General features: G+C 48.6%; 1 protein-coding gene across 1 annotated transcript in view; it reads left to right on the forward strand.

Moving 5' to 3' along the window:
• Positions 1–20,283, forward strand: part of LOC311232161 (stonustoxin subunit alpha-like) — a 112,081-nt gene that overhangs the window by 15,171 nt on the left and 76,627 nt on the right. Inside the window, exon 5 of the mRNA XM_084318861.1 lies at positions 3,959–4,018. Coding sequence (XP_084174987.1) covers positions 3,959–4,018 — 60 coding nt within the window. The remainder of the gene's footprint in view (positions 1–3,958; positions 4,019–20,283) is intronic.

The raw sequence follows: 20,283 nt of genomic DNA on the forward strand, positions 1-20,283 counted from the left end.
GATATATCCGTGGCAAGTTGTTTTGGCTTTTATTCCATTTTAATAACTTATTCAAGGTCGCCGAGCGGCACTGCAGATTTACCCTACTATTTGAATTCGCCAACGTGCATTACCGGCCAGATCCTCTTAGGGGTGCTGTCGCGATAATGGAGTGTGCCCTGTGGCTGAATGGTGGACTATTTTTTTTTTTACTTTCAATGGAGTTTCTATTTAGCTCGATTCTGGATGTGCAGCCTGTAGCTTGGAATACGTTTTTGATCGCAGATTTCACTATGCAATAAGGGGATTTATCATCAGCCAATGGACATATCGATCTACCAGATGGCGATCGATAACGGGGAAATGCTCGGGGGGATCCCACCGGCCCACGGTAAGATCTTTTTCACGTAAAGTACATCCCGATCAGGCATTGTTTTGATAGCCATCCATCCGATCAATTAATGAGGCTAACGCGGTTATTGGTAATCAATAATCAGAAACGACGTCCCCCCCCCCCCCCCCTTTCATGCATACATGCTTGAGGATCGTGCCGATCATATGCAGTTTGAGTTATTTCTGTAGCATATGTATAACTGAAATGCCATTGGATATAACGGTAGTAGCTTAGCGGCCTGTATCTCGCCTTCCAGGAAATATCCTAGCCGAAATCCCATATAACGCCATATTCACGGCACTATAAAATGAGAACGTATTGATGACATTTTTTTTTCTTTAAGCCATTTTGAAGGGATGGTTTATGGTCTCAATTGACAATGAGAATGGACAGATAGCAATACTATAAAGTATAGATTTAGCTCTACAAACAGCCCCACGTCTGTTTACATTTGCTGGTTCTCTAGAGATTTATTAGCTGTACTGTATTGTACCCATTCTGCAATCTGTTAATAAAATCTTCAATCAATCAATGGCCTGGGCGGCCAGAGCATAACTGTTCTAACAGCAATATATAATCCATTTCAGATAGAACGCACACAATAAGTTATTATAATAATAATTATTATTATTGAAAAGTTCTGTATTTTTAAAGTCATATTTGGGGGCAATTAACCAATGGTATGCTTTTTTATTTTATTTTTATTTTGGGTAAGAGTTTCTTATTTCGGTAAGAGTGCTCTCGACCACTCTTATCATTTGTTTTTGCCTGAGAAAAAAGCAACAATAAGAGAACTTTGCTGAATCCCAGGCAAGAACAAAGTAAGAGGAAATGCTAGTTAAGAACGAAATCTGTTCTTATATCGCTTCATGGTATGAGGCCCATTATTTCAGTAAGATGTTATCTATTTCTTCTCATTTATTTTGTTTAGAATGATCATGAAAGTATGTTTTAGGAAAGGCACTTTGTAAAGCTTGGGGGGGAGGTAGCAGAATGTTTTGTTTGTGTGAAATGGAATTTAATTACATGTTTAATGACACTCTAATAGAAATTGCAATCAATGGATGGATGAATGAATGATTCAACCAATTAATCAATCCAATCAAATAGCAACAGATAACAGAACTAAAGAGTGAGAGATAGATGCATACAAATACAAATAAATAAAGACAAGTGACATCACAATATAAACCCAGAATAAGCCTCCCTGTGAACCCACTCGTCAGGACCTCTGGAACAGCTCAAGGAGCAAATCAGAAATAAGTGATGAGCTCTATTGTTTCATCCATGTTGACAACTCTATTTATTGTACTGTTCGCTCATAGTTCCATACATAACGTACTGTGTGGAGGTATGGGGAAACACATATAAAACAAACATTAACCAAATGTTCATAATGCAGAAGAAAGCCATAAGAATTGTGAATCAAGCTGATTACTATGAACCGACAAACGCACTCTTTATTAAATCAAATACCTTAAAATGGGAAGATCTTATCGATCTTAGCACTGCAATAATAATTTACTTAAGCATTACATCATGCGCAGGAGTGGTTTGTGAACAATAAACCATGCCTAGGGGTGGTTGTTAGGCCCGAGGCGCAGCCGAGGGTCGTTAGACCCCCCTAGGCATGGTTTATTGTTCACAAATCACGACTGCAAGTGGTGTAAAGCTTTTATACAACTGCCACATTCATCCAACCTTATTGCTATACAATAAACACACATTAATCGAAGATTTATTGAAAAAACCATCCGCCAGAAAAAGTAGTTCCCACAACTACAAAAAAGACAATTTGCCTCCATGTGGAAGCAGATCGGAAGTGCATCCAACCAACTAACACATCCAACTGTGTATTATTGGAATGATTGAGAGAAGTTGCCTCATGTGGAAGCAGCTTGAAGTGCATCCAACCAACTAACACATCCAACTGTGTATTATTGGAATGATTGATTGAAAATTTTATTACCAGATGCAGAATGGGTACAATACAGTACGGCTCAATACACACAATTGTTAAGGGGATGCAGACCTACTTTCTATAGAACTTCATTCTTAGATGCTTCTATAGAAAGTAGGTAAAACAAATTAAAACGTTTTCTTCGCCCTATTTTTTTATTAAATTTTTTAAACCTACTGTAGAGGGCCTAAACTTAACCAGTTGGAAACCAAGCGTACAGTAATAAAATTAGCAATCAATCAATCAACTCAATAGGCCATGCTCACTTAGAACAGCGCAGCACCCAGCTCTCTCTCAGTCTGACTATCCCCCGCGTTGCAGACAGGAGTGTGTGTGTGTGTGGGGGGGGGGGGGGGGTGGAGACTGAGCCAGCGTCGGACAGTGTGAGAGTGAGGGCTGCAGTCAGAGAAGGAAAAAGAAATTGAAAGAAAATTGCAAATTAATCAATCAATCAATCCGCGATTTTTCTTTTGTTACACAATGATTCAAGACCCATCAATTACATCATCCAACATTGTTTAAAGGACTAAGACATGCGCTGTGACAGAATCGCTTGATATTTAGTCGTTTAGTCGCTATCAACATATCCATTTGTAAAGATTATTGTCCGTCCTCTTGTGATCCGGCGGAGTGATGTGAAGTGATTCGGTTGTGGGCGGGTCCTAGGACCAGCCAGCGTGGACCCTTATTATTATCCTAATTATATTTTATTATAACATAACTGTATTCAAATCGTGAAAAAATTATAAAAAATAAATGTGCATACGATTTGTACATGAAACTTTGTAGACTTTTTTTTTGCAAATGATGTACTAAATTATGGTTATTTTTTGTATATATTTTTTTGTGTGAAGAAATGCACTCCTTGATGTCAGTTTTAGTATTTAATGACAAGGATGACGACACCCTGAAACAGAACAAAGGACAGCGAAATAAGCTGACAAAGTACCAACATAAATGCATGACATGACAACACTATCATAATGCATATATAATGTACATAAACACTCAATAGTGATATAAACAGACTCACATTAAGTGAAACAAAATGACCACTCGGCAATACTACAAAACAAAACAAAGCCGGTCGGCAATACTAATGAGACGCTGCCCCCTAGTGGCCGGCGATAAACTCTTCATCCCCCCCAGACCGGAAAGCTATGAACCGGAATAGATTAACGGTCTCAGTCCCGTATCCAACTGCCGGACTCGGGCTCATAGCGTGTAGGCGGCCTCCTCACGCAGCCCGGCCAAGTGGGCTGGGGCAGCGACTGCGGCACCGGGAGCGGTGCACCCAGGGAGATACCCGCAGGAACGGGGTCCGCCTGGTGGGGAGGCGTCTATAGCCGAGTCGCGGGGTCCATCAGCCGTCTGCTGAGCAATCCCTGGGGCATCACCCAGCCCGGGTGGACAGGGGGGGGGCTGACGTCCCAGCGATAAACTCTTCAGTGTGTAAATAATGTAATGTAAAAAGGGGATAGGCAGTTATAAGCCTCGCCTTCAGCCTACACCTTTTCGGTCATTTTTACTTTTCGTTTTTTAAATGTTCTATATGCTTTGTAAAAGAAGACAGAAATAAAATCATTCATTCATAATATGCTGTGACTGATATTTTGTGTCTCTAGTTTCTCCAGTGGCTGTTCTACTTCCACCAGAGTCCATGACGAGAGAGGACTTACTAAAAAGTGAGTTCCACCATGACCTCTTTCCATCACTTGTGTTGTCGTGTGTCGGCTGACGGACAGACTCTGACATAATAGAGGTTGTGTGTTTAACCTTTTCACTGCCACATTACAGAAGGTTAACCCTTTACTATCACACTACTGATGGGTAAATATACGTCTATAATATTCTATCCAACGCCTGCAGTGTTCTATCCAACGCCTGCAGAATGTTCTATCCAACGCCTGCAGTGTTCTATCCAAGGCCTGCAGTATTCTATCCAACGCCTGCAGTGTTCTATCCATCGCCTGCAGTGTTCTATCCAACGCCTGCAGAATGTTCTAGCCTGACACAAATGGGTGTGCTAAGAAAAGATAACCACATAAAAAAAAAGACAGTGAAAATTGAGAGTATATACAAACAAGTTTCTAGGGGTCTTAATAGACCATAAACTCTGCTGGAAACCCCATATAAAATATTTGTGTTCAAAGTTAGCGAGAAGTATTGGTATACTGGGCAAGACATATCCTGAATCAGAAAACTATATACATTATATTGCACACTCATTGTACCATATCTATCATATTGTGTTGAAATCTGGGGAAATGCTTATAAAAGCAACTTACAAAAGATATGCACAAATATGGCAATAAAAAACAAATTACCAAGCAACATTAAAAAATAATTCACGGCTAGAGTGTTTATAATTTTAGAGGGACATTAGCTTTAAAGCAACCTACGGTACGTACAACTCTTAAAAGTATGTGCATTGCAGTTTGTGGGGTATCACTCTGGAATGGTCTGGATGCGAATATAAAATTAAGCAAAAATATCAATCAATTTAAAGGGGAACTATCTTATAAATGGCCTTTTTCAGTGTTTAGCATTGTTTCCTAGCTATGTGGACTTATATTAATATGATCTATGTCTAATTCTCATATTGGCGCATTCTTCCAATTCTCCTCTCACAATATTCACCCTCACTGAACTGAGTCATCTGAACATGTGCTGATTTGTGATGTCAGAGAGACTCAGCTGCTGAGACTCTGCTGAGACTCTCACTCTCCACACAGTTCAGAGAGACTCTGCTGAGACTCTCACTCTCCACACAGTTCAGAGAGACTCTGCTGAGACTCTCACTCTCCACACAGTTCAGAGAGACTCAGCTGAGACTCTCACTCTCCACACAGTTCAGAGAGACTCAGCTGAGACTCTCACTCTCCACACAGTTCAGAGAGACTCAGCTGAGACTCTCACTCTCCACACAGTTCAGAGAGACTCAGCTGAGACTCTCACTCTCCACACAGTTCAGAGAGACTCAGCTGAGACTCTCACTCTCCACACAGTTCAGAGAGACTCAGCTGCTGAGACTCTCACTCTCCACACAGTTCGGAGAGACTCAGCTGCTGAGACTCTCACTCTCCACACAGTTCGGAGAGACTCTGCTGCTGAGACTCTCACTCTCCACACAGTTCAGAGAGACTCTGCTGAGACTCACACTCTCCACACAGTTCAGAGAGACTCTGCTGAGACTCTCACTCTCCACACAGTTCAGAGAGACTCAGCTGCTGAGACTCTCACTCTCCACACAGTTCAGAGAGACTCAGCTGCTGAGACTCTCACTCTCCACACAGTTCAGAGAGACTCTGCTGCTGAGACTCTCACTCTCCACACAGTTCAGAGAGACTCAGCTGAGACTCTCACTCTCCACACAGTTCAGAGACTCTGCTGAGACTCTCACTCTCCACACAGTTCAGAGAGACTCAGCTGAGACTCTCACTCTCCACACAGTTCAGAGACTCAGCTGAGACTCTCACTCTCCACACAGTTCAGAGAGACTCAGCTGCTGGGACTCTCACTCTCCACACAGTTCAGAGAGACTCAGCTGCTGAGACTCTCGCTCTCCACACAGTTCAGAGAGACTCTGCTGAGACTCTCACTTTCCACACAGTTCAGAGACTCTGCTGAGACTCTCACTCTCCACACAGTTCAGAGAGACTCTGCTGCTGAGACTCTCACTCTCCACACAGTTCAGAGAGACTCAGCTGAGACTCTCACTCTCCACACAGTTCAGAGACTCTGCTGAGACTCTCACTCTCCACACAGTTCAGAGAGACTCAGCTGAGACTCACACTCTCCACACAGTTCAGAGATACTCAGCTGAGACTCTCACTCTCCACACAGTTCAGAGAGACTCTGCTGAGACTCTCTCTCCACACAGTTCAGAGACTCTGCTGAGACTCTCACTCTCCACACAGTTCAGAGAGACTCAGCTGCTGAGACTCTCACTCTCCACACAGTTCAGAGAGACTCAGCTGCTGAGACTCTCACTCTCCACACAGTTCAGAGAGACTCTGCTGCTGTGACTCTCACTCTCCACACAGTTCAGAGAGACTCAGCTGCTGAGACTCACACTCTCCACACAGTTCAGAGACTCAGCTGAGACTCTCACTCTCCACACAGTTCAGAGAGACTCTGCTGCTGAGACTCTCACTCTCCACACAGTTCAGAGAGACTCAGCTGCTGAGACTCACTCTCCACACAGTTCAGAGAGACTCAGCTGCTGAGACTCTCGCTCTCCACACAGTTCAGAGAGACTCTGCTGAGACTCTCACTTTCCACACAGTTCAGAGACTCTGCTGAGACTCTCACTCTCCACACAGTTCAGAGAGACTCTGCTGCTGAGACTCTCACTCTCCACACAGTTCAGAGAGACTCAGCTGAGACTCTCAATCTCCACACAGTTCAGAGACTCTGCTGAGACTCTCACTCTCTACACAGTTCAGAGAGACTCTGCTGAGACTCTCACTCTCCACACAGTTCAGATATACTCAGCTGAGACTCTCACTCTCCACACAGTTCAGAGAGACTCTGCTGAGACTCTCACTCGCCACACAGTTCAGAGACTCTGCTGAGACTCTCACTCTCCACACAGTTCAGAGAGACTCAGCTGCTGAGACTCTCACTCTCCACACAGTTCAGAGAGACTCTGCTGAGACTCTCACTCTCCACACAGTTCAGAGAGACTCAGCTGAGACTCTCACTCTCCACACAGTTCAGAGAGACTCTGCTGAGACTCACACTCTCCACACAGTTCAGAGAGACTCTGCTGAGACTCTCACTCTCCACACAGTTCAGAGAGACTCTGCTGAGACTCTCACTCTCCACACAGTTCAGAGAGACTCAGCTGAGACTCTCACACTCCACACAGTTCAGAGAGACTCTGCTGAGACTCACTCTCCACACAGTTCAGAGAGACTCTGCTGAGACTCTCACTCTCCACACAGTTCAGAGAGACTCAGCTACTGAGACTCTCACTCTCCACACAGTTCAGAGAGACTCAGCTGCTGAGACTCTCACTCTCCACACAGTTCAGAGACTCAGCTGAGACTCTCACTCTCCACACAGTTCAGAGAGACTCTGCTGCTGAGACTCTCACTCTCCACACAGTTCAGAGACTCTTCTGAGACTCTCACTCTCCACACAGTTCAGAGAGACTCAGCTGAGACTCTCACTCTCCACACAGTTCAGAGACTCAGCTGAGACTCACACTCTCCACACAGTTCAGAGACTCAGCTGAGACTCTCACTCTCCACACAGTTCAGAGACTCAGCTGAGACTCTCACTCTCTACACAGTTCAGAGAGACTCAGCTGAGACTCTCACTCTCCACACAGTTCAGAGAGACTCTGCTGAGACTCACACTCTCCACACAGTTCAGAGAAACTCTGCTGAGACTCTCACTCTCCACACAGTTCAGAGAGACTCTGCTGAGACTCTCACTCTCCACACAGTTCAGAGAGTCAGCTGAGACTCACACTCTCCACACAGTTCAGAGAGACTCTGCTGAGACTCTCACTCTCCACACAGTTCAGAGAGACTCTGCTGAGACTCTCACTCTCCACACAGTTCAGAGAGACTCAGCTGCTGAGACTCTCACTCTCCACACAGTTCAGAGAGACTCTGCTGCTGAGACTCTCACTCTCCACACAGTTCAGAGAGACTCAGCTGAGACTCTCACTCTCCACACAGTTCAGAGAGACTCAGCTGCTGAGACTCTCACTCTCCACACAGTTCAGAGACTCTGCTGAGACTCTCACTCTCCACACAGTTCAGAGAGACTGCTGCTGAGACTCTCACTCTCCACACAGTTCAGAGAGACTCAGCTGAGACTCTCACTCTCCACACAGTTCAGAGACTCTGCTGAGACTCTCACTCTCCACACAGTTCAGAGAGACTCTGCTGAAACTCTCACTCTCCACACAGTTCAGAGACTCTGCTGAGACTCTCACTCTCCACACAGTTCAGAGACTCTGCTGAGACTCTCACTCTCCACACAGTTCAGAGACTCAGCTGAGACTCACACTCTCCACACAGTTCAGAGACTCTGCTGAGACTCTCACCCTCCACACAGTTCAGAGAGACTCAGCTGCTGAGACTCTCACTCTCCACACAGTTCAGAGAGACTCAGCTGCTGAGACTCTCACTCTCCACACAGTTCAGAGAGACTCTGCTGCTGTGACTCTCACTCTCCACACAGTTCAGAGAGACTCAGCTGCTGAGACTCACACTCTCCACACAGTTCAGAGACTCAGCTGAGACTCTCACTCTCCACACAGTTCAGAGAGACTCTGCTGCTGAGACTCTCACTCTCCACACAGTTCAGAGAGACTCAGCTGCTGAGACTCTCACTCTCCACACAGTTCAGAGAGACTCAGCTGCTCAGACTCTCGCTCTCCACACAGTTCAGAGAGACTCTGCTGAGACTCACTTTCCACACAGTTCAGAGACCCTGCTGAGACTCTCACTCTCCACACAGTTCAGAGACTCAGCTGAGACTCACACTCTCCACACAGTTCAGAGACTCAGCTGAGACTCTCACTCTCCACACAGTTCAGAGAGACTCAGCTGAGACTCTCACTCTCCACACAGTTCAGAGACTCAGCTGAGACTCACACTCTCCACACAGTTCAGAGACTCAGCTGAGACTCTCACTCTCCACACAGTTCAGAGACTCAGCTGAGACTCTCACTCTCTACACAGTTCAGAGAGACTCAGCTGAGACTCTCACTCTCCACACAGTTCAGAGAGACTCTGCTGAGACTCACACTCTCCACACAGTTCAGAGAGACTCTGCTGAGACTCTCACTCTCCACACAGTTCAGAGAGACTCTGCTGAGACTCTCACTCTCCACACAGTTCAGAGAGTCAGCTGAGACTCACACTCTCCACACAGTTCAGAGAGACTCTGCTGAGACTCTCACTCTCCACACAGTTCAGAGAGACTCTGCTGAGACTCTCACTCTCCACACAGTTCAGAGAGACTCAGCTGCTGAGACTCTCACTCTCCACACAGTTCAGAGAGACTCTGCTGCTGAGACTCTCACTCTCCACACAGTTCAGAGAGACTCAGCTGAGACTCTCACTCTCCACACAGTTCAGAGAGACTCAGCTGAGACTCTCACTCTCCACACAGTTCAGAGACTCTGCTGAGACTCTCACTCTCCACACAGTTCAGAGAGACTCTGCTGAAACTCTCACTCTCCACACAGTTCAGAGACTCTGCTGAGACTCTCACTCTCCACACAGTTCAGAGACTCTGCTGAGACTCTCACTCTCCACACAGTTCAGAGACTCTGCTGAGACTCTCACCCTCCACACAGTTCAGAGAGACTCTGCTGAGACTCTCACTCGCCACACAGTTCAGAGACTCTGCTGAGACTCTCACTCTCCACACAGTTCAGAGAGACTCAGCTGCTGAGACTCTCACTCTCCACACAGTTCAGAGAGACTCTGCTGAGACTCTCACTCTCCACACAGTTCAGAGAGACTCAGCTGAGACTCTCACTCTCCACACAGTTCAGAGAGACTCTGCTGAGACTCACACTCTCCACACAGTTCAGAGAGACTCTGCTGAGACTCTCACTCTCCACACAGTTCAGAGAGACTCTGCTGAGACTCTCACTCTCCACACAGTTCAGAGAGACTCAGCTGAGACTCTCACACTCCACACAGTTCAGAGAGACTCTGCTGAGACTCACTCTCCACACAGTTCAGAGAGACTCTGCTGAGACTCTCACTCTCCACACAGTTCAGAGAGACTCAGCTACTGAGACTCTCACTCTCCACACAGTTCAGAGAGACTCAGCTGCTGAGACTCTCACTCTCCACACAGTTCAGAGACTCAGCTGAGACTCTCACTCTCCACACAGTTCAGAGAGACTCTGCTGCTGAGACTCTCACTCTCCACACAGTTCAGAGACTCTTCTGAGACTCTCACTCTCCACACAGTTCAGAGAGACTCAGCTGAGACTCTCACTCTCCACACAGTTCAGAGACTCAGCTGAGACTCACACTCTCCACACAGTTCAGAGACTCTGCTGAGACTCTCACTCTCCACACAGTTCAGAGAGACTCAGCTGCTGAGACTCTCACTCTCCACACAGTTCAGAGAGACTCTGCTGAGACTCTCACTCTCCACACAGTTCAGAGAGACTCAGCTGAGACTCTCACTCTCCACACAGTTCAGAGAGACTCTGCTGAGACTCACACTCTCCACACAGTTCAGAGAGACTCTGCTGAGACTCTCACTCTCCACACAGTTCAGAGAGACTCTGCTGAGACTCTCACTCTCCACACAGTTCAGAGAGACTCAGCTGAGACTCTCACACTCCACACAGTTCAGAGAGACTCTGCTGAGACTCACTCTCCACACAGTTCAGAGAGACTCTGCTGAGACTCTCACTCTCCACACAGTTCAGAGAGACTCAGCTACTGAGACTCTCACTCTCCACACAGTTCAGAGAGACTCAGCTGCTGAGACTCTCACTCTCCACACAGTTCAGAGACTCAGCTGAGACTCTCACTCTCCACACAGTTCAGAGAGACTCTGCTGCTGAGACTCTCACTCTCCACACAGTTCAGAGACTCTTCTGAGACTCTCACTCTCCACACAGTTCAGAGAGACTCAGCTGAGACTCTCACTCTCCACACAGTTCAGAGACTCAGCTGAGACTCACACTCTCCACACAGTTCAGAGACTCAGCTGAGACTCTCACTCTCCACACAGTTCAGAGACTCAGCTGAGACTCTCACTCTCTACACAGTTCAGAGAGACTCAGCTGAGACTCTCACTCTCCACACAGTTCAGAGAGACTCTGCTGAGACTCACACTCTCCACACAGTTCAGAGAAACTCTGCTGAGACTCTCACTCTCCACACAGTTCAGAGAGACTCTGCTGAGACTCTCACTCTCCACACAGTTCAGAGAGTCAGCTGAGACTCACACTCTCCACACAGTTCAGAGAGACTCTGCTGAGACTCTCACTCTCCACACAGTTCAGAGAGACTCTGCTGAGACTCTCACTCTCCACACAGTTCAGAGAGACTCAGCTGCTGAGACTCTCACTCTCCACACAGTTCAGAGAGACTCTGCTGCTGAGACTCTCACTCTCCACACAGTTCAGAGAGACTCAGCTGAGACTCTCACTCTCCACACAGTTCAGAGAGACTCAGCTGCTGAGACTCTCACTCTCCACACAGTTCAGAGACTCTGCTGAGACTCTCACTCTCCACACAGTTCAGAGAGACTGCTGCTGAGACTCTCACTCTCCACACAGTTCAGAGAGACTCAGCTGAGACTCTCACTCTCCACACAGTTCAGAGACTCTGCTGAGACTCTCACTCTCCACACAGTTCAGAGAGACTCTGCTGAAACTCTCACTCTCCACACAGTTCAGAGACTCTGCTGAGACTCTCACTCTCCACACAGTTCAGAGACTCTGCTGAGACTCTCACTCTCCACACAGTTCAGAGACTCAGCTGAGACTCACACTCTCCACACAGTTCAGAGACTCTGCTGAGACTCTCACCCTCCACACAGTTCAGAGAGACTCAGCTGCTGAGACTCTCACTCTCCACACAGTTCAGAGAGACTCAGCTGCTGAGACTCTCACTCTCCACACAGTTCAGAGAGACTCTGCTGCTGTGACTCTCACTCTCCACACAGTTCAGAGAGACTCAGCTGCTGAGACTCACACTCTCCACACAGTTCAGAGACTCAGCTGAGACTCTCACTCTCCACACAGTTCAGAGAGACTCTGCTGCTGAGACTCTCACTCTCCACACAGTTCAGAGAGACTCAGCTGCTGAGACTCTCACTCTCCACACAGTTCAGAGAGACTCAGCTGCTCAGACTCTCGCTCTCCACACAGTTCAGAGAGACTCTGCTGAGACTCACTTTCCACACAGTTCAGAGACCCTGCTGAGACTCTCACTCTCCACACAGTTCAGAGACTCAGCTGAGACTCACACTCTCCACACAGTTCAGAGACTCAGCTGAGACTCTCACTCTCCACACAGTTCAGAGAGACTCAGCTGAGACTCTCACTCTCCACACAGTTCAGAGACTCAGCTGAGACTCACACTCTCCACACAGTTCAGAGACTCAGCTGAGACTCTCACTCTCCACACAGTTCAGAGACTCAGCTGAGACTCTCACTCTCTACACAGTTCAGAGAGACTCAGCTGAGACTCTCACTCTCCACACAGTTCAGAGAGACTCTGCTGAGACTCACACTCTCCACACAGTTCAGAGAGACTCTGCTGAGACTCTCACTCTCCACACAGTTCAGAGAGACTCTGCTGAGACTCTCACTCTCCACACAGTTCAGAGAGTCAGCTGAGACTCACACTCTCCACACAGTTCAGAGAGACTCTGCTGAGACTCTCACTCTCCACACAGTTCAGAGAGACTCTGCTGAGACTCTCACTCTCCACACAGTTCAGAGAGACTCAGCTGCTGAGACTCTCACTCTCCACACAGTTCAGAGAGACTCTGCTGCTGAGACTCTCACTCTCCACACAGTTCAGAGACTCAGCTGAGACTCTCACTCTCCACACAGTTCAGAGAGACTCAGCTGAGACTCTCACTCTCCACACAGTTCAGAGACTCTGCTGAGACTCTCACTCTCCACACAGTTCAGAGAGACTCTGCTGAAACTCTCACTCTCCACACAGTTCAGAGACTCTGCTGAGACTCTCACTCTCCACACAGTTCAGAGACTCTGCTGAGACTCTCACTCTCCACACAGTTCAGAGACTCTGCTGAGACTCTCACCCTCCACACAGTTCAGAGAGACTCTGCTGAGACTCTCACTCGCCACACAGTTCAGAGACTCTGCTGAGACTCTCACTCTCCACACAGTTCAGAGAGACTCAGCTGCTGAGACTCTCACTCTCCACACAGTTCAGAGAGACTCTGCTGAGACTCTCACTCTCCACACAGTTCAGAGAGACTCAGCTGAGACTCTCACTCTCCACACAGTTCAGAGAGACTCTGCTGAGACTCACACTCTCCACACAGTTCAGAGAGACTCTGCTGAGACTCTCACTCTCCACACAGTTCAGAGAGACTCTGCTGAGACTCTCACTCTCCACACAGTTCAGAGAGACTCAGCTGAGACTCTCACACTCCACACAGTTCAGAGAGACTCTGCTGAGACTCACTCTCCACACAGTTCAGAGAGACTCTGCTGAGACTCTCACTCTCCACACAGTTCAGAGAGACTCAGCTACTGAGACTCTCACTCTCCACACAGTTCAGAGAGACTCTGCTGAGACTCTCACTCTCCACACAGTTCAGAGAGACTCAGCTGCTGAGACTCTCACTCTCCACACAGTTCAGAGAGACTCTGCTGAGACTCTCACTCTCCACACAGTTCAGAGAGACTCAGCTGAGACTCTCACTCTCCACACAGTTCAGAGAGACTCAGCTGCTGAGACTCTCACTCTCCACACAGTTCAGAGACTCTGCTGAGACTCTCACTCTCCACACAGTTCAGAGAGACTGCTGCTGAGACTCTCACTCTCCACACAGTTCAGAGAGACTCAGCTGAGACTCTCACTCTCCACACAGTTCAGAGACTCTGCTGAGACTCTCACTCTCCACACAGTTCAGAGAGACTCTGCTGAAACTCTCACTCTCCACACAGTTCAGAGACTCTGCTGAGACTCTCACTCTCCACACAGTTCAGAGACTCTGCTCAGACTCTCACTCTCCACACAGTTCAGAGACTCAGCTGAGACTCACACTCTCCACACAGTTCAGAGACTCTGCTGAGACTCTCACCCTCCACACAGTTCAGAGAGACTCAGCTGCTGAGACTCTCACTCTCCACACAGTTCAGAGAGACTCAGCTGCTGAGACTCTCACTCTCCACACAGTTCAGAGAGACTCTGCTGCTGTGACTCTCACTCTCCACACCGTTCAGAGAGACTCAGCTGCTGAGACTCACACTCTCCACACAGTTCAGAGACTCAGCTGAGACTCTCACTCTCCACACAGTTCAGAGAGACTCTGCTGCTGAGACTCTCACTCTCCACACAGTTCAGAGAGACTCAGCTGCTGAGACTCTCACTCTCCACACAGTTCAGAGAGACTCAGCTGCTCAGACTCTCGCTCTCCACACAGTTCAGAGAGACTCTGCTGAGACTCACTTTCCACACAGTTCAGAGACCCTGCTGAGACTCTCACTCTCCACACAGTTCAGAGACTCAGCTGAGACTCACACTCTCCACACAGTTCAGAGACTCAGCTGAGACTCTCACTCTCCACACAGTTCAGAGAGACTCAGCTGAGACTCTCACTCTCCACACAGTTCAGAGACTCAGCTGAGACTCACACTCTCCACACAGTTCAGAGACTCAGCTGAGACTCTCACTCTCCACACAGTTCAGAGACTCAGCTGAGACTCTCACTCTCTACACAGTTCAGAGAGACTCAGCTGAGACTCTCACTCTCCACACAGTTCAGAGAGACTCTGCTGAGACTCACACTCTCCACACAGTTCAGAGAGACTCTGCTGAGACTCTCACTCTCCACACAGTTCAGAGAGACTCTGCTGAGACTCTCACTCTCCACACAGTTCAGAGAGTCAGCTGAGACTCACACTCTCCACACAGTTCAGAGAGACTCTGCTGAGACTCTCACTCTCCACACAGTTCAGAGAGACTCTGCTGAGACTCTCACTCTCCACACAGTTCAGAGAGACTCAGCTGCTGAGACTCTCACTCTCCACACAGTTCAGAGAGACTCTGCTGCTGAGACTCTCACTCTCCACACAGTTCAGAGAGACTCTCACTCTCCACACAGTTCAGAGAGACTCAGCTGAGACTCTCACTCTCCACACAGTTCAGAGACTCTGCTGAGACTCTCACTCCCCACACAGTTCAGAGAGACTCTGCTGAAACTCTCACTCTCCACACAGTTCAGAGACTCTGCTGAGACTCTCACTCTCCACACAGTTCAGAGACTGCTGAGACTCTCACTCTCCACACAGTTCAGAGACTCTGCTGAGACTCTCACCCTCCACACAGTTCAGAGAGACTCAGCTGCTGAGACTCTCACTCTCCACACAGTTCAGAGAGACTCAGCTGCTGAGACTCTCACTCTCCACACAGTTCAGAGAACTTCTGCTGCTGTGACTATCACTCTCCACACAGTTCAGAGAGACTCAGCTGCTGAGAGTCACACTCTCCACACAGTTCAGAGACTCAGCTGAGACTCTCACTCTCTACACAGTTCAGAGAGACTCTGCTGCTGAGACTCTCACTCTCCACACAGTTCAGAGAGACTCAGCTGCTGAGACTCTCACTCTCCACACAGTTCAGAGAGACTCAGCTGCTGAGACTCTCGCTCTCCACACAGTTCAGAGAGACTCTGCTGAGACTCACTTTCCACACAGTTCAGAGACCCTGCTGAGACTCTCACTCTCCACACAGTTCAGAGACTCAGCTGAGACTCACACTCTCCACACAGTTCAGAGACTCAGCTGAGACTCTCACTCTCCACACAGTTCAGAGACTCTGCTGAGACTCACACTCTCCACACAGTTCAGAGAGACTCTGCTGAGACTCTCACTCTCCACACAGTTCAGAGAGTCAGCTGAGACTCTCACTCTCCACACAGTTCAGAGAGACTCTGCTGAGACTCACACTCTCCACACAGTTCAGAGAGACTCTGCTGAGACTCTCACTCTCCACACAGTTCAGAGAGTCAGCTGAGACTCACACTCTCCACACAGTTCAGAGAGACTCTGCTGAGACTCTCACTCTCCACACAGTTCAGAGAGACTCTGCTGAGACTCTCACTCTCCACACAGTTCAGAGAGACTCTGCTGAGACTCACACTCTCCACACAGTTCAGAGAGACTCTGCTGAGACTCTCACTCTCCACACAGTTCAGAGAGTCAGCTGAGACTCACACTCTCCACACAGTTCAGAGAGACTCTGCTGAGACTCTCACTCTCCACACAGTTCAGAGAGACTCTGCTGAGACTCTCACTCTCCACACAGTTCAGAGAGACTACTGAAATTCTCACTCTCCACACAGTTCAGAGACTCTGCTGAGACTCTCACTCTCCACACAGTTCAGAGAGACTCTGCTGCTGAGACTCTCACTCTCCACACAGTTCAGAGAGACTCAGCTGCTGAGACTCTCACTCTCCACACAGTTCAGAGAGACTCAGCTGCTGAGACTCTCGCTTTCCACACAGTTCAGAGAGACTCTGCTGAGACTCACTTTCCACACAGTTCAGAGACCCTGCTGAGACTCTCACTCTCCACACAGTTCAGAGACTCAGCTGAGACTCACACTCTCCACACAGTTCAGAGACTCAGCTGAGACTCTCACTCTCCACACAGTTCAGAGACTCAGCTGAGACTCTCACTCTCTACACAGTTCAGAGAGACTCAGCTGAGACTCTCACTCTCCACACAGTTCAGAGAGACTCTGCTGAGACTCTCACTCTCCACACAGTTCAGAGAGACTGCTGAGACTCTCACTCTCCACACAGTTCAGAGAGTCACCTGAGACTCACACTCTCCACACAGTTCAGAGAGACTCTGCTGAGACTCTCACTCTCCACACAGTTCAGAGAGACTCTGCTGAGACTCTCACTCTCCACACAGTTCAGAGAGACTCAGCTGCTGAGACTCTCACTCTCCACACAGTTCAGAGAGACTCTGCTGCTGAGACTCTCACTCTCCACACAGTTCAGAGAGACTCAGCTGAGACTCTCACTCTCCACACAGTTCAGAGAGACTCAGCTGCTGAGACTCTCACTCTCCACACAGTTCAGAGACTCTGCTGAGACTCTCACTCTCCACACAGTTCAGAGAGACTGCTGCTGAGACTCTCACTCTCCACACAGTTCAGAGAGACTCAGCTGAGACTCTCACTCTCCACACAGTTCAGAGACTCTGCTGAGACTCTCACTCTCCACACAGTTCAGAGAGACTCTGCTGAAACTCTCACTCTCCACACAGTTCAGAGACTCTGCTGAGACTCTCACTCTCCACACAGTTCAGAGACTCTGCTGAGACTCTCACCCTCCACACAGTTCAGAGAGACTCAGCTGCTGAGACTCTCACTCTCCACACAGTTCAGAGAGACTCAGCTGCTGAGACTCTCACTCTCCACACAGTTCAGAGAGACTCTGCTGCTGTGACTCTCACTCTCCACACAGTTCAGAGAGACTCAGCTGCTGAGACTCACACTCTCCACACAGTTCAGAGACTCAGCTGAGACTCTCACTCTCCACACAGTTCAGAGAGACTCTGCTGCTGAGACTCTCACTCTCCACACAGTTCAGAGAGACTCAGCTGCTGAGACTCTCACTCTCCACACAGTTCAGAGAGACTCAGCTGCTGAGACTCTCGCTCTCCACATAGTTCAGAGAGACTCTGCTGAGACTCTCACTTTCCACACAGTTCAGAGACCCTGCTGAGACTCTCACTCTCCACACAGTTCAGAGAGACTCTGCTGCTGAGACTCTCACTCTCCACACAGTTCAGAGAGACTCAGCTGAGACTCTTACTCTCCACACAGTTCAGAGACTCTGCTGAGACTCTCACTCTCCACACAGTTCAGAGAGACTCTGCTGAGACTCTCACTCGCCACACAGTTCAGAGACTCTGCTGAGACTCTCACTCTCCACACAGTTCAGAGAGACTCAGCTGCTGAGACTCTCACTCTCCACACAGTTCAGAGAGACTCTGCTGAGACTCTCACTCTCCACACAGTTCAGAGAGACTCAGCTGAGACTCTCACTCTCCACACAGTTCAGAGAGACTCTGCTGAGACTCACACTCTCCACACAGTTCAGAGAGACTCTGCTGAGACTCTCACTCTCCACACAGTTCAGAGAGACTCTGCTGAGACTCTCACTCTCCACACAGTTCAGAGAGACTCAGCTGAGACTCTCACACTCCACACAGTTCAGAGAGACTCTGCTGAGACTCACACTCTCCACACAGTTCAGAGAGACTCTGCTGAGACTCTCACTCTCCACACAGTTCAGAGAGACTCAGCTGCTGAGACTCTCACTCTCCACACAGTTCAGAGACTCAGCTGAGACTCTCACTCTCCACACAGTTCAGAGAGACTCTGCTGCTGAGACTCTCACTCTCCACACAGTTCAGAGACTCTTATGAGACTCTCACTCTCCACACAGTTCAGAGAGACTCAGCTGAGACTCTCACTCTCCACACAGTTCAGAGACTCAGCTGAGACTCACACTCTCCACACAGTTCAGAGACTCAGCTGAGACTCTCACTCTCCACACAGTTCAGAGACTCAGCTGAGACTATCACTCTCCACACAGTTCAGAGAGACTCTGCTGAGACTCTCACTCTCCACACAGTTCAGAGAGACTCTGCTGAGACTCACTCTCCACACAGTTCAGAGAGACTCTGCTGAGACTCTCACTCTCCACACAGTTCAGAGAGACTCTGCTGAGACTCTCACTCTCCACACAGTTCAGAGAGACTCTGCTGAGACTCTCACTCTCCACACAGTTCAGAGAGACTCAGCTGCTGAGACTCTCACTCTCCACACAGTTCAGAGAGACTCTGCTGCTGAGACTCTCACTCTCCACACAGTTCAGAGAGACTCAGCTGAGACTCTCACTCTCCACACAGTTCAGAGAGACTCAGCTGCTGAGACTCTCACTCTCCACACAGTTCAGAGACTCTGCTGAGACTCTCACTCTCCACACTGTTCAGAGAGACTCTGCTGCTGAGACTCTCACTCTCCACACAGTTCAGAGAGACTCAGCTGAGACTCTCACTCTCCACACAGTTCAGAGACTCAGCTGAGACTCACACTCTCCACACAGTTCAGAGAGACTCAGCTGCTGAGACTCTCACTCTCCACACAGTTCAGAGAGACTCTGCTGCTGAGACTCTCATTCTCCACACAGTTCAGAGAGACTCTGCTGCTGTGACTCTCACTCTCCACACAGTTCAGAGAGACTCAGCTGCTGAGACTCTCACTCTCCACACAGTTCAGAGAGACTCTGCTGCTGTGACTCTCACTCTCCACACAGTTCAGAGAGACTCAGCTGCTGAGACTCACACTCTCCACACAGTTCAGAGACTCAGCTGAGACTCTCACTCTCCACACAGTTCAGAGAGACTCTGCTGCTGAGACTCTCACTCTCCACACAGTTCAGAGAGACTCTGCTGCTGAGACTCTCATTCTCCACACAGTTCAGAGAGACTCTGCTGCTGAGACTCTCACTCTCCACACAGTTCAGAGAGACTCTGCTGAGACTCTCACTCTCCACACAGTTCAGAGAGACTCTGCTGAGACTCTCACTCTCCACACAGTTCAGAGAGACTGCTGAGACTCACACTCTCCACACAGTTCAGAGAGACTCTGCTGAGACTCACTCTCCACACAGTTCAGAGAGACTCAGCTGAGACTCTCACTCTCCACACAGTTCAGAGAGACTCTGCTGAGACTCTCACTTTCCACACAGTTCAGAGACCCTGCTGAGACTCTCACTCTCCACACAGTTCAGAGAGACTCTGCTGCTGAGACTCTCACTCTCCACACAGTTCAGAGAGACTCAGCTGAGACTCTTACTCTCCACACAGTTCAGAGACTCTGCTGAGACTCTCACTCTCCACACAGTTCAGAGAGACTCTGCTGAGACTCTCACTCGCCACACAGTTCAGAGACTGCTGAGACTCTCACTCTCCACACAGTTCAGATAGACTCAGCTGCTGAGACTCTCACTCTCCACACAGTTCAGAGAGACTCTGCTGAGACTCTCACTCTCCACACAGTTCTGAGAGACTCAGCTGAGACTCTCACTCTCCACACAGTTCAGAGAGACTCTGCTGAGACTCACACTCTCCACACAGTTCAGAGAGACTCTGCTGAGACTCTCACTCTCCACACAGTTCAGAGAGACTCTGCTGAGACTCTCACTCTCCACACAGTT

This window comes from Notolepis coatsorum (assembly GCF_963971535.1).
Source record: "Notolepis coatsorum genome assembly, chromosome: 1".
Lineage (NCBI taxonomy): Eukaryota > Metazoa > Chordata > Actinopteri > Aulopiformes > Paralepididae > Notolepis > Notolepis coatsorum.